At 45.7% G+C, this 15,497-nt stretch overlaps 1 protein-coding gene across 2 annotated transcripts in view; it reads left to right on the top strand.

Moving 5' to 3' along the window:
• Positions 1 to 15,497, top strand: part of MTCL1 (microtubule crosslinking factor 1) — a 126,868-nt gene that overhangs the window by 31,343 nt on the left and 80,028 nt on the right. For both annotated transcript variants that reach the window (XM_058177438.1, XM_058177439.1), the window contains exon 3: positions 9,328 to 9,486. In XM_058177438.1, coding sequence (XP_058033421.1) covers positions 9,328 to 9,486 — 159 coding nt within the window. The remainder of the gene's footprint in view (positions 1 to 9,327; positions 9,487 to 15,497) is intronic.

Below are 15,497 nucleotides of genomic sequence, written 5' to 3' on the forward strand. Positions count from 1 at the left end.
CCCCTCCTCCTCCCTTTGAGTGGGTGCCAGGGAGGGAGAGGGCTCAAGAGAAGCAGGGCTTGCCAGGTCTTCTCCCTCACTTTCTGAATCATCCGAGTCCAGGAGTCCGGGTCCAGGAACCTGAGTCACAACACTATCCCTCACCGCAGGGCCCTTCCCCCGGGGCTGACGATCGGGATGCGGGCGGGCAGGGTTCTGCTCATGGAAGGCCTGCACCAGGTCAGGGGCATGAACGTCGGAGGCATCTACCCAGGAGAAATCAGTCCCGTATCCCTTCCACGCGATCAAATATTGGAAACGACCCTTCAGCCAGCGGGAGTCTCGTACGCTGTGGACTTCGTATTCCTCCGACCCGTCCTCGGCGACAGTGACGGGTGCTGTTGGGCACCGAAGGGGACTCGGTGTGGCTTCAGGAACCAGAAGGGACCGGTGAAAGACGGGGTGGATCCGCATGGATCGTGGCAGGGTCAGTCGGTAGGCTACCGGGTTGATGACTGCCTCGACGGAACGGGCCGATGAATCGGTGGTCCAACTTCTTTACCGGGCGGTCGGACGGGAGGTGTTTGGTGGAGAGCCACACCCGGTCTCCAACTGCCAGCGGGGGCGTTGCCCGTCGGGAGCGGTCGGCGGACCGTTTGTAGTCCTCCTTTGCCCGATCCAGCTGCTGGCGTACCAACTGTTGGACCGCATGCAATTCCGTCAGGAAGGTCTGCATTTCGGGAACAGGAGAGTCCGGTGGTGCCAGAGGGAAGAGCCGCGGATGGTACCCCACATTGGCAAAGAACGGGGTCATCTGAGTAGAGGTGTGCTGAGAGTTGTTAAAAGCAAACTCCGCCAGGGACAGGTAATCAGCCCAGTTGTCCTGTTGCTGGTTGGTGAAGCAACGGAGATACTGTTCCAGGATACCGATGACCTTCTCTGTACCCCCGTCGGTCTCCGGATGGTGCGATGAGGACAGACACACCTGCACCTCCAACGTGGCCATCAGGCTCTTCCAGAAGCGAGCTGTGAACTGAACTCCGCGGTCCGAAACCACCCTGTCCAGTAGACCATGGAGGCGGAAGATGTGCTGCAGAAAGAGACGGGCCGTTTTTGCGGCTGTGGGCAGTCCACGGCATGGGATGAAGTGTGCCATCTTGGTGAGCATGTCCACCACCACCAGCACCGTGGTGAACCCAGAGGATGGCGGCAGGTCCATCAGGAAGTCCATGGAGATCGCCCCCCAGGGTCTGTCGGGTGTCGGCAAGGGCTGGAGGAGCCCGGGAGGGGCCCCCATGGTGGCCTTGGTTTGCTGGCACGGTACGCAGGATGTCACGTAGGCATGTACATCATGCCGCACTCGGGGCCACCAAAAGGTCCGTGTCACCAGGTAGAGGGTCTTGAAGAACCCAAAATGTCCTGCTGCAGGGTTGTCGTGGCACTGGGTCATGACGAGGGCTCGGAGTGGTCCTGTGGGCACATATAATCGCCCCCGAAACTTGAGTAAGTCCTCCTCCAAGGTCCAAGGAGACGCGGGGCCCACCTCCGCTCTCCTTTGCTGCGACCAGGCGTCCTGGCGCTGCGCCTCTCGCACCTGGGCCCGCAAGTCCACTGGTTCCCATGCTGCGGCCAAGGCTTCTGCCGGCAGCACCGTCCGTGGAGGAAGGGGGTCCTTGGCGCAGAGGTACTCTGGCTTGAGGGACAGGGCATCCGCCCTCCGGTTGTGACCGCTGGGAATGCGGAAGTTGAACCGGGCAAAAAACAACGACCACCAGATCTGCCGCTGGTTCAACTTCTGAGCTGTGGTGAGGTGCTCGAGATTCCGATGGTCCGTTCGGACCTCTACCTGATGTCGGGCCCCCTCCAGATGGTGTCGCCAAGCCTCAAATGCAGCCTTGATAGCCAGCAACTCTTTTTCCCAGATGGTGTAGTTGCACTCAGAAGGATTGAGTTTCCGGGAGTAGTAAGCGCAGGGAAAAAGTGTGCCGCCATTCGTTGGAGCCTGTAGCAGCACCGCTCCCAGAGCCACATTGGACGCGTCCGTTTCCACCACAAAAGGCCGGAGCGGGTCGGGATGCCTCAGGACGGGTTCCGTGACGAAGGCTTTCTTGAGGGCGGTGAATGCTTCTTGCTGCGGGGGACCCCACCGGAACGCAACCTTCTTCCTGAGGAGCTGGGTAAGTGGAGCCATCAGTGTGGCGAAGCCCGGGATGAAGGTCCGGTAGTAGTTGGCGAAGCCCAGCAGGCGCTGAACATCCTTCACCCGACGAGGGGCTTCCCAGCTACACAAAGCTTCTACTTTGCATGGGTCCATGGCTATGCCCTCGAGCGAGATGATATGCCCGAGGAATTCTATGGAAGTCCGGAAGAAGACGCATTTCTCCAGCTTCGCATTGAGTTGTTGCTCCCGCAAGTGTTGCAGAACCAGACCGACGTGTCGAAGGTGGCTTTCCCTGGACCGGGAGTAAATCAGGATGTCGCCAGGTAGATAACCACGAACCGATCCAACATGTCTCGGAACACGTCATTCATGAAGTGCTGGAAAACGGCGGGAGCGTTGGTCAACCCAAATGGCATGACAGTGTATTTGTAGTGTTCGTATCGGGTGCCGAATGCCGTCTTCCATTCGTCTCCTTCTCGCATCCACACCAGGTTGTAGGCCCCCCGGAGATCGAGCTTGGTGAAGATCGTGGCCTCCCACAACCTCTCCAGCAGCTCCGGGATGAGCGGCAGGGGGTAGCGATTCCGCACCGTAATGGCGTTTAGCCGGCGGTAATCACAGCACAGGCGCAAGTCCCCTGTCTTCTTCTTCACAAAGAGGACTGGGGCCGAGAGAGGGGACTTTGAAGGCCGGATGAACCCTTGGGCCAGATTTTTGTCCAGGAAGTCCCTGAGGGCGGCCAACTCGGGCTCCGACATGGAATACAGGCGTCCCACAGGCAGTGGTGCGTTGGGCAGAAGGTCCACGGGGCAATCGTAGGGCCGATGCGGGGGTAGTCGATCCGCCTCCTTCTCGCTGAACACGTCGGCGAAGTCCGTCAGCTCAGGAGGCAAGGTGATGGCAGCGGTGGGGACGTTCTGGCCGGCACAGGTGTGGCGGATGTGGTCGACGCACTGCAGACTCGGGAAAGAGATGGCGTTCCGCGACCAGGCCAGCTGAGGATCGTGGGTCCGAAGCCAAGCCAACCCAAGGACCAAGGGAAAATGAAGGTCCGCCATGACATAAAACTGGATCGCCTCCTCATGGTCCCCAATAGCCAGGCGCAAAGGCTGGGTGGTGAATTTAATGGGGCCGGACACCAGTTCTCGTCCATCAATTGTCTCTACCCGCATCGGAGGGTCCACCGGAACCACGGGGACCGCAAACTGGGTCACAAAGGCCTGGTCCAAAAAGTTTGTTGTGGCCCCTGAGTCCACCAGCGCATGCGCCTGGAGCCCGTCCGACTGGTTCCCCAACCATATCCGTGTGTCCAGAATCAGATGCCGAGGGGGCCCAGAGTCTACTTCTGCAACGTCCAGTGGGGGCTTAGTACGTGCCCGACCTAGGGTTTCCCCAAGGTCGGGCCTGCTCCGTTTCCCGATTGGTCACGCTGTGATTCGGGGACCAGCGTGCGTGCCCCACTTCGCTTTCTGGGGCAAGAAGCGGCGAAGTGGCCGGGCTCCCCACAGTACAGGCACAATCCCCCTTGGCGCCTCCGGTTCCGCTCCTGGGCTGTCAGGCGAGGTCTGGCCGCTCCCAACTCCATGGGCTCTTCCGCAACGGTTACAAAACGTGGGGCGACCCGGGGTGCTGGTGGTGCAGGAAGTGGGGGTGCAGATGTCGATGGCGGGTCCCGGGGGATGCGACGGGACGGTCGCCATTGCAGACGGGCATCGAGACGGAGACAAAGGGGCACCAAGTTGTCGAGGGTCCGCGGCGCCTCCACCCGGGCCAGCTCGTCTTGCAATTCCTCTGAGAGTCCCTCCTGGAATGCGTCCACCAGCACTGCATCATTCCAGTCAGAGTCCTGGCACAAAAGACGAAATTCGGGGATGTACTCCTGCAGGGGGCGTTTCCCTTGACGGAGTTCCTTAAGGTGCCTGGTTGCCGTCAGCATTCGAACGGGGTCCTCGTACATGGTGCGCAGGTGCTGCCAAAAACGCTGTTGGTCTGCCAGCAGGGGACTGTCCTGGAGCAAGAGGGGCGTGGCCCATCGAGCAGCCAAGCCAGAAAGAAGGTTAATCACGAAAGCCACCTTAGCCCGGTTGTTTGGGAAATCCTCTGGCCGCATAGCCATGTAGAGCTGGCACTGTCCCAAGAAGGTCGGGAACATCTCAGGCTGCCCAGAAAACTTATCCGGCATGGTTATCGGGCACTTGCGACGAGGAGGAGGAGTGGGAGGACGGGGGGGGGGGCTGCAGGCACATTCCCGGCAGCAAGTTGGCCTGCCAAGTGAGCCACTTGCTGCTGGAGCTGTTGATTAGCCGCTTGTAGCTGCTGTAACTGCTGCTGTATCTGCTGCTGGTCCATCTTTGGTGGAAGATGTTTTAGTCGGGGTCTTGGACAAAATGTTCTGTTTCCCTCCCCCAATACTCCCAGCAAAGAGTCAGTCAGAGGCCTCCTTTTCTAATTTAATTTACATAGATAAATGTCCTGGCCACATCTACCCACGGGCGGGCCTGCCAAGTTTCTGGAGATAACGAGGAAATTATAGATAAGGCCAGAATTACTCACGAATATATTCTTCCTTCCATTGATACAGTTTGCCCGCGTAAATTCATTGCTTTGTCCAAGACAAAAAACCAGGAAGTCCCGCCTCCTATTTATAGTCTCTGCAGATATCACTGCATGACAATCATTACTTGGCTTTATCCCAACGCTGCTTCTGCTGCGCGCGCCGGTCACGTCTGCGCAGTCTTGCATCACTCCAAAACTGTTCTTGGGGCGTTGCCAAATCAGAAGAAGGCTCCAGAGAATCAGGCCTTGCTGGCCCCTCCTCCTCCCTTTGAGTGGGTGCCAGGGAGGGAGAGGGCTCAAGAGAAGCAGGGCTTGCCAGGTCTTCTCCCTCACTTTCTGAATCATCCGAGTCCAGGAGTCCGGGTCCAGGAACCTGGGTCACAACAAAGAGAATCTTCTGCGCACATATTCCAATCGTGCCTTTTATAATTTTGTTAACAATAAACTTAAAGACTCTAGATCCATCCCACCACTAAAAGATTCTAACAACAAAGAATGCAATGACGAAACAGTTAAAGCAAACCTCTTCAACATTTTCTTTGGCTCAGTTTTTGTTAACTCCGATAACACATATCCGACTTTCCACAAATGTACCAGCAATGATTATGAAGATTTAACTCATATAGATTTCACAGAAGACAACGTTGGAAAAGCTCTTCAGAACTTAAAACCATCGCTATCTATTGGACCCGATGGACTGTGTGCATACTTCTTAAAAAAACTTTCCATTAATATAGCAGAACCCCTAAGTATTATCTTTGATAAAGCTTTCACTACCAGTTCTCTTCCCAAACTTTGGTCATCCCTATCTTCAAAAAAGGAGACCCCAGCTTAGTCGAAAACTACAGACCAATCTCGCTTTGCTGCGTCACCTGCAAAGTCATGGAATCTATCATCAACCAATCCATTACCTCATACTTAGAAACAAACAACCTACTCTCCAACAAACAATTTGGTTTCAGAAAAAAATGATCATGTAACTTACAACTTCTCCACTGCAAAAACATATGGACTTCAAATCTTGATCAAGGCAAATCAATAGATGCAATCTACATAGACTTCTGCAAAGCTTTTGACTCAGTAGTACACGATAAACTTCTCCTAAAACTAATATCCTATGGCATCTCAGGACCCCTCCACAAATGGATATCTGCTTTTCTGTCTAACAGACAACAAGTGGTCAAAATTGGCAATGCTCTATCAAATCCTGTTCCTGTCAAGAGTGGCGTTCCTCAAGGCAGCGTTCTTGGACCAACACTCTTTATACTATACATTAATGATCTTTGTGACCATATCTCAAGTAATTGTGTTCTCTTTGCTGACGATGTCAAATTATTTAACATCACAGACAATACTTCTATCATTCAAAACGACCTTGATCATCTAACCGCTTGGTCTAAAAATTGGCAGCTCCAAATTTCAACCAGCAAATGCTCAGTCTTACATATAGGAAAAAAGAACCCAAAAACTAAGTACATACTAGATGGACATTACCTTACAGACGACCCCCCATCCCATTAAAGACCTTGGAGTTTTCATGTCAAATGATCTAAGTGCTAAAGCCCAGTGCAACTACATAGCAAAAAAAGCTCTAAGAGTTGTAAACCTAATCTTGCGTAGCTTCTTTTTGAAAAACACCACACTACTAACCAGAGCATATAAAACATTTGCTAGACCAATTCTAGAATATAGCTCGCCTGTTTGGAACCCTCACCACATCTCTGACATCAATACAATTGAACGTGTCCAGAAATATTTTACAAGAAGAGTTCTCCATTCCTCTGTAAACAACAAAATACCTTATCCCACCAGACTTGAAATCCTAGGCTTAGAAAACTTGGAACTCCGTCGCCTTCGACAAGACCTAAGTCTAACTCATAGAATCATCTATTGTAATGTCCTTCCTATTAAAGACTACTTCAGCTTCAATTGCAATAATACTAGAGCAACTAATAGATTTAAACTTAATGTCAACCGCTTTAATCTAGATTGCAGAAAATATGACTTCTGTAACAGAATCATCAGTGCTTGGAATACTTTACCTGACTCTGTGGTCTCTTCCCATAATGCTAAAAGCTTTATCCAAAAACTTTCTACTATTGACCTCACCCCTTTCCTAAGAGGACCATAAGGGGCATGCATAAGCGCACAAATGTGCCTACCGTTCCTGTCCTATTGTTTTTCTTTTCTTCTTTCTATATATATGCTTATACCTCCTTATATTTACCCATATATGTTTATATACTATATTATCTTTTGTATGATTCCTACATATATTGTTGTGACAAAATAAATAAATAAATAAATAAAATAAATAAATTACATTCTGCCTTTAGTTTGCACAATTCAAGGCAGTATTGCTTGAATTATAATATCATAATGCTCTTCTCTCCTGTTTTCCTATAACAACAACAACCCCATTGAGACCATAATAATTAACGGGTCTGGTTTATCATTAAATTTATTGGAGGAAAGCCTGCTACATGTAGTTACTCACATTACAGTTACTCACAAGCTTTTTCTATGCTGGTGCCTATACTCTACAATATTCTCCTTCCTCATCAAAGTTCTGTAAGGCACCAAATAGTACATGTTTATATTCAGTTGAAGATCAGTCTCTTTTCCTAGATTTTTCTTTTATGAATATTGGAGAAATAGTTCTGTGCTTTTCTTTCCTTTTTGTTTGCTTTTTAACAAATATTTTAAATATGTTTTTAAAATATATATTTTAATAAGTTTATGATAAATTGTTTTGAGATACTTAAAGAGATATGGAAATATATAAAATAAATAATGTAAAGGGCATGTTTTAATATTGTATAATTGTACTTTAAAACTTAGAAACATTCTCAAATGAGATGCTACCTTTCTAACCTTAAGGAAATGTTCCTGAGAAGCAGCACTGAAATATTCCTTCCATTATATGCATTTTGAAGGACTGTGTTATAAAATAGTTCAGAACTGGACCTAGTTTTCCACTGCTTTAATAAATACTTTTTCCTTGCTCCAAATTGTGCTGAATAAGCATTATAAGAAGAACAAAAGACTACATGTATATAGCAATGTTCCTTTCTACCAGTGGTGGGATTCAGCCAGTTCGCACCACTTCGGGAGAACCGGTTGTTAACTTTCTGAGCAGTTTGGTGAACTGGTTGTTGGAAGAAATCATTAGGACAGAGAACCGGTTGTTAAATTATTTGAATCCCACCACTGCTTTCTACTATACTGTGATAGGTACTTTATCTGTAATAATGTAAATATTTTCTTAATTGAAAAAATGGGAAACCAAATTTTGTATGATTTATTATGTTATACTAAATATATTAATTGATTTTTAATACCTCAAGAATTTTAACCTTGTAGTTTACATTAACTTGAAAATATTGTGGGATAATTAATTTAAGAATATTGTGGATAATACTGATCTTCAATTGTTTAAATTTGTTTAACGCTAATATTACTACTACTACTACTACTATTACTAATAATAATATTAGTACATTTGTATTTTTATAGTTAGCATTTTTCACTTTTCATTTTTCATTTCAGAATGAAACAGAAGAATTTAAAGAATTGAAATAACATGTAAATCATCCGGCTAATAGATGGATTTATTTAAAAGTTTTTATGGGATATTTTAGAGAAATATATATATAATAATTGGCCATATTTATTGGATTTGGAAGAGTTTTTCCTTTACCAAAAAGAATGCTTGCTCCTTTCATAACAGTTCAACCAGTGGAAAAGAGAAAAACACGTATTTGTTGATATTTTTCCATGACTACAGTGCTTTGTAGATTCAAGCGATCATTTAGATCAGTGGTCACCAACTAGTGGTCTGTGGACCATTCGTGGTCCATGAGAAAATTTTGGTGGTCTGTAGAAAAATTATTTGCATTTTTTATATTGCACTAGATCAGGGGTCCTCAAACTATGGCCCCTGGGACAGATATGTGCAATGAACGTTTATGTTGCTGCAGAGTCTCCCCCCTTTGGGGTCTTTTGTGTGGGTGTTGTGGGGGCAGAAATTCCAACTTGGGGTCTGCTTCAGCCTCCTGATGTGGGGCTTTGGGTGAAGGCTGGAGGGAAGTGCCACTGGTGGCAAAGAGCCAGAGGACCTTCTTCCAGTGGGACTGCATCATGGCCTGGAATTGGCTGACCATCTCATCCCACTGAGTCTCCAGGCACCTGTACCTGGCCTTGCACTCCCGCAGGTCTTCTCTCTGCTTGGAAAGCCTCTGATCCTAGTCCTCAGTGAGGTGCTTCTACTGAGCCTCCTTCTTGGTCAGAGGAATGGCTGGGAGGGGAGGGGCGAGTAGAGGCTGGGGAGACACCCCTAGATGTGAGTGACATCAAGTTGGCCATATCCACCCAGTCACATGACCACCTAGTCACACCCACCCAGCCTGTCATTAGGCAGATCATATCAGTGGTCTGCAGGATTTAAAATTATGAATTTAGTGGTCCCTGAGGTCCAAAAGGTTGATGACCCCTGATTTAGGTAGTATGGACTGTAGAAGCAGAGGGAATCAGCAAGCCTTATTTTTTATCTATTCTTAATTAATGTAATCTGCTGGATTATCTTTTTTTTTTAAATTATTAAGTATGATTGTGTGCTTTTTAAAAAACAGGTAGCCAAAGATGTGTCTGTCAGGCTGCACCATGAACTGGAAAATGTGGAGGAAAAGCGTGCTAAAGCAGAGGATGAAAATGAAGTTCTTCGTCAACAAATCATTGAGGTGGATATATCCAAACAGGCATTGCAAAATGAGCTAGATAAATTGAAAGAGGTAAGTGGCAACAGTGTTACTTTGGGAATTAGAAATAAACTGAAAAGCTTTCATAGCAGTCATCATCGCTTACAGTGTGAGGGATATGGGATATGGGCAGTTTCTAAATTTGATAAATAAATAAATAGCAATTTGGATCCTATACTAATACATACATCAAAATGACAAACTACAGACATGGATCAATTAAAGAATAAATTAGTATGAAACATTTAAATTTGATGACTATGGATCAGGCCACCAACTACTAATCACAGAAATACACATCAGACTGATAAAGGAGAATATTTGTAGCTCAGGGTTGAAATGTGTTGTCCTTGGTGCTCTCTAAGCTTGGGTGTTTTCTTGCCCAAACTAGGTCAGTGCTAGTAAGGAGTGGGATTTGCTTTCAATTTATATTTCTGTGGCTTGCCCCATCAGTGTTGGTGGGAATGGTCTTGGAGTATTGTTTACTGTTAGCGTGATTGGCAGTTCCTTGATTGGAGTATTGTTTACTTGTTGATTGTTGGGCTGATATTAATCTTGGTGTTGATCATCTGGGTGTTGATTGCTGGTGGGGAAGTCTTGGTCTTTTTGTTCATTTTTGTGGCTTGCTGATTGTCTCTTTTGTACAGTATGTAAATGTTATTTATGTCTATGTGTCTATCGATCACCAATTTGTCAAGAGTACCAGGCTTCCAGAAATTCTCTTATGTTTTTGGACTTGGATTAGTTTAGGACAGGGGTGTCAAACTTGCAACAACACATTGTCATCACGTGACGTATTGCAACTTTCCCCCCCTTTGCTAAAACGGGGGTGAGGATGGCAGGCATGTGACAGATCCGGCCCACGGCCCGCGAGCTTGACACCCCTGCGTTAGGATGTCACAGTTTCCCAGTTGAAACTATGGTTAAGTCTGTCCATATGTTGTGAAATTAAAGAAGAGACTAACAGTCTGAGGGCATAGGCAGAATACTAGAAGCATAATGTGTGAGAATTGCATAATGTGTGAGATAAAGGATGGCTTGGGAAGGTTTTATCCATGGGGCACCAGGAATTGGCTACAACTCAACAGAGCATGACAACAAATTCCTCTGTAATCTTAACGGAATCCATTTTTATGTAACTTTTTTATATGCTTTAGTTATTTAAAAAAATGGATTTTCAATTGATCTGAAAATGCAACATTTTGGAAGATTAGTCGTTGAAATACTCCACTTTTCCCTAATATAATGCTCTCCAGATGTTCATATTATTGTATTCCGGAAAGAAAAATGATGGCAAGAATCTGTTCCTTACGTTTTACAATTAAGCCATAGTTATAAAGTTCCGCACTGCTAAAACTATTCCAACCATTAGTTTTTAGCAAGATACTGTAACATTTTTGTATGTTAAATGTTTTTCACATCTCATTCAATTCTTACTAACTTGTTTTACAGCGTTATGTCAAGTCATTCTGCAGCTGCCACTCTATTTTTAATCCTCCTTACATTTTGTCTCTACAACAGTACTGCCCTCGATAGAAAGAGGGATTTATTTTCTGGGGAACAACTATAGTGAACAGCTGATGGTACTCTTTTTGTTTCGTGGGCCTTATGAAAGTAAAAGGATCATTAAGCAAGTAACATAAAAGCTACATTTATTTCTGTAGTTAGAAATGCCGTAACCTCTTTTATGCATGTTTTACATTGTACAAGTATAGAAGTGGAAAAGTAGTTATATAATTCAAAACATTTATTGTAATACATTTTATTACTTGAAATGCATACCTATATTAAGAAACTTAAAACTCATTTTTATCCTAATGATACTAAACATGTGAAGAAAACACAAATACAAAACAGGAAAAGCAATCTTTAGCATTAAGATGCTTCACAAAGCCCTGATTGTGGTTTTATTTAGAGCTGTCTGTGATATTGTAGTGTTGCTACAAAAGAAGGGCAAGTATACCACTGTACCAACCAGTTAATGAAGATTTATGTCAGCTGTGTGCAACATGGTCCCATCACTTGATATTTTCTGAGCTATTATTTGAAACAAATAAGGGAATAACAAGTTTCTGAACCATGACATTCATTCTTTGCATTGATTCACAAGCATCAAATAAATGTTAAGTTACATAGTTAACAACTTTTTGTTGTTAACAAAAAGTGCCTTCCTTAAGAAGGCACTTCCTTAGTGCCTTCCTTAAGAATATAGTTATAAGAATGATGAAGCTGTAAAGCATAATAGTTATACAGAATGTCACAATCACAGCAATGAGCATATGCTACCTCCTAAAGCAGTGATCACCAACTGGTGGTCTGTGGACCACTGGTGGTCCGTGAGAAAATTTTGGTGGTCCGTGGAGAAATCTTCGTATTTTTGCTGGTGTACCCTGATAGAGGAGCTGTGGCGCAAGCAGGCCAAAGCAGCAATTGCAATGGCTAGAAGCTATGGGAGCGAAGCACTACTTGCACTTGCGCAGCATCAACATTCTGCCTCGGTATATTTACCCAGCCGGTGGCGCAAAGCAGCCCTCGTCTCCTGCTGCTTGGGACTCGGAGCTGTAAATGGCAATTGGTCCGGGGATCAGCCGGATTTTGCTCTCCATTGTGGACGCCAGACCAGCCCCCCTGCAAGATCTCATCTCTCAAGGGAGTGCACGCTGAAGTGGCATGGGAAACTTCAGCCAAGCTCCTCGAGAGACAAGAGCTTGCAGGGGGCTGGTCTGGCATCCGCAATGGAGAGCAAAATCTGTTCCCCTGACCAGACATTGTTTACAGCTCCGAGTCCCAAGCAGCAGGAGACGAGGGCTGCTTTGCTCCACCGGCTGGGCAAATATACTGAGGCAGAATGCCACGCAAAATGAAATAGAGGAAAAGAAACAGAATGAAAGAGAGAGAATGAGAGAAAGAGTGAGAAAGAGAAAAAGAGAGAATCAGAGAAAATCAGAATGAGAGAGAATGAGTGACAGAAAAAGAGACAGAATGAGAAAGAATCAGAGAATCAGAAAGTGAGAGAGAGAGAATGAGAGAGAATCAGAATGAGAGAGAATGAGAGACAGAGAAAGAGAATCAGAGAGAATCTGAGAGAGAACGAGAGAGAGACAGAATGAAAGAGAATCAGAGAGAGAGAAAGAGAATCAGAATGAGAGAGAGTGGGAGAGAGAGAGAAAGAGAATGAGAGAAAAAGAGTGGGAGAGAGAAAGAGAGAGAGAGATGTGAGAGAGAATGAGAGAGAATGAGTGGGAGAGAGAGGTGGGAGAGAGAAAGAGAGAATGAGAGAGAAAGAGTGGGAGAGAGAGAGAGAAAGAGGGGGAGAGAGAAAGAGAGATGAGAGAATGAGAGAGAATGAGTGGGAGAGAGAGAAGGGGGAGAGAAAGAGAGAATGAGAGAGAGAGGGGAGGGGGAGAGAGAGAGAGAGAGAGAAAGAAAGAGAGAAAGGGAGCGTGCTTGAAGGACCCCATCCCGTCACTGGGAGTCTAGGCACTTCAGCAAGTGGCGCTCTGGATTCATATTAGTGGTCCAGGGGATTTAAAATTAGGAACTTGGTGGTCCCTGAAGTGCAAAAGGTTGGGAACCCCTGTCCTAAGGGTATCCTACCAGTTCTATGTTCTGGTACATAGAGCCATGGTGGCGCAGTTTAGGAATGCATGGAATGCAGCACTGCAGGCTAACTCACTGCTCACTCCAGGAGTTCGATTCTGAGAGGTTCAAGATTGACTCAGCCTCCCATCCTACTGAGGTCAGTAAAATGAGAAGCCAGATTGGTGGGGAAAAGATGCTGACTCTGTAAACCACTTAGAGAGGGCTGTGCAGCGGTATATAAGCCTAAATGCTATTTGCTATTCTACAGGTAGTCCTTGAACTACAATGGCAGTTGGGACCAAAATTTCTATCATTAAGCAATGCATAATCATGTTGTTTATTGACAGCAATCCCTGCAGTCCAGGTTCATTAACTGAATCCCACTATCATTAGGTAAAGAAATTTCCTGTTGCCTTCCCACAGCCAAAGTCAGTGGTGAAGGTGGAAGGAAGTTGCAAATCGCAGGTAAAATTCCAATGATGAAGCAGATTTGATATGAATGGTAAAGCTTCCAAAAAGTCCCTTAGGTTTTCTGGCACTGCCTCTGAATCATTCAATTAGCTCAGGAAGATGACTGACTGTTTGGGCAATAAGGTAGATTATATACCAGATTACCCTCCATTCTGTCTCTATGACACAATATCAGGTACATATCCTAAAATCTTAAAATAATAGGCTGGCTTTGTGAAGACGATGGAATGCTCAACTTACCTCTTCAGTTCATGCTTATGCTGTACTGAGAACTGATAGGTGCTGCAGGGTTAACCTTGTAGCCAACTAACCACTAGAAGCTAACCACCAGATCGCAAGAACACAAGCAAGCAGTCAGACAAAGCGACATGAACTCATTGGTAGTCTCCCATTACAATGAACAAGGACATACATTCAATTTTGCAGCTACTAAGATTGTTGGCTGAGCGGTACAAAAATACCCAGGGAAAAGATTGAAGTCTGGGAAAGGGCCCCCTTGTCAATCAACAGGAGTGCTGATTTACCACCAGCTTATCAGATACTTAAGAGCCAGAGGACTTGGCAGCACAAGGAAACAACAGCCAATGACTTAATAACTGGCCATCAACACTCCAATTCACAACCAAAAAGCCACACACAATCAGGCACCACATAAATGCTACACATAAAATAGCCCAAAACACACATTTTGGGTTTCAACAAATCACCAACCATCAACCGACCAATGTCATCCCTGCTGAGGGGGATGCTTCGTTGGCAGAGGAACTGAATCATTTCTTTGCTTGCTTTGAAGTGGAGACATCAGAGACAACTAAAATACAGCTACCAGCCCATTGTAGCCCCCACCTCATTATGAAGGAACAGGAGGTGAGGAGCATTTTGAGGGCTGTGGGCCCTAGAAAGGCTGCTGGTCCTGATGGTATCTCTGGCCGAATACTTAGAGACTGTGCTGATTATTTGGCTGGAGTCTTTACCAGGATCTTCAACCAGTCTTTATCCCAGTCCACTATTCCATCTTGTTTGAAGGCTTCCACCATTGTTCTGCTGCCAAAGAAGTTCCCTATCAATAACCAACGATTATAAACCAGTGGCACTCATTTCTATCATCATGAAGTGCTTTGAGAAATTGGTGTGTCAGCACATTACTTTCTGGTCTTCCGCATATATTTGATAAACACCAGTTTGCATACAGAACAAATATATCTACAGGGGACGCTATAGTCATCACTCTTCACACTGCTCTGACTCATCTGGAACACTGGGGGAGCTGTGTGAGGATGTTTTTTGTAGATTTTAATTCTGCATTTAACACAATCCTTCCACATAGAATAGTGTCTCATCTTATGAACTTTGGACTTTCTTATTCCATCTGCCTTTGGATTATGGATTTCCTGTCTGGCTGCTCTCAGAGGGTCAGATTAAATAATCATACCTCCTTGGCCCTTTTTCTTAATGCTGGTATACCACAAGGTTGTGTGTTGAGTCCCATCTCTATACTCTTTATGTACATGACTGCATTTCTACTCATGCCAGTAATACTATTATTAAATTTGCAGATGATACAACAGTGGTGGGACTCATCTCTGTGGGGATGAGTCTGCCTATCGAGATGAGGTGAACCGGTTGCTTTCATGATGTGGAGACTTGGTCCTTAACACCAATAAGACCAAGAAGCTTATAGTGGACTACAGAAGGAATAGATCAGACATCCAGTCCTTGGTTATCAATGGAGACCAAGTGGAGCAAGTGGCCAGCTTTAAGTTTTTGGGTGTTATCATAAAAGAGGACCTGACAAGTGGCGTTCAGATTGCAGTACTGGTCAAAAGGGCCCAGCAGAGATTATACTACCTGAGACTTCTCAGGAAAGAACAACTGAATGAAAAACTGCTGGTGACCTTCTACTGCTGCACTATAGAGAGTATTTTAACTTACTACACCTGTGTATGGTTTACTAATTGCACAATGGCAGATAGGACAGTGCTCCAGAGGAT

The sequence above is a fragment of the Ahaetulla prasina genome, chromosome 3 (assembly GCF_028640845.1).
Source record: "Ahaetulla prasina isolate Xishuangbanna chromosome 3, ASM2864084v1, whole genome shotgun sequence".
Taxonomy (NCBI): Eukaryota; Metazoa; Chordata; class Lepidosauria; order Squamata; family Colubridae; genus Ahaetulla; species Ahaetulla prasina.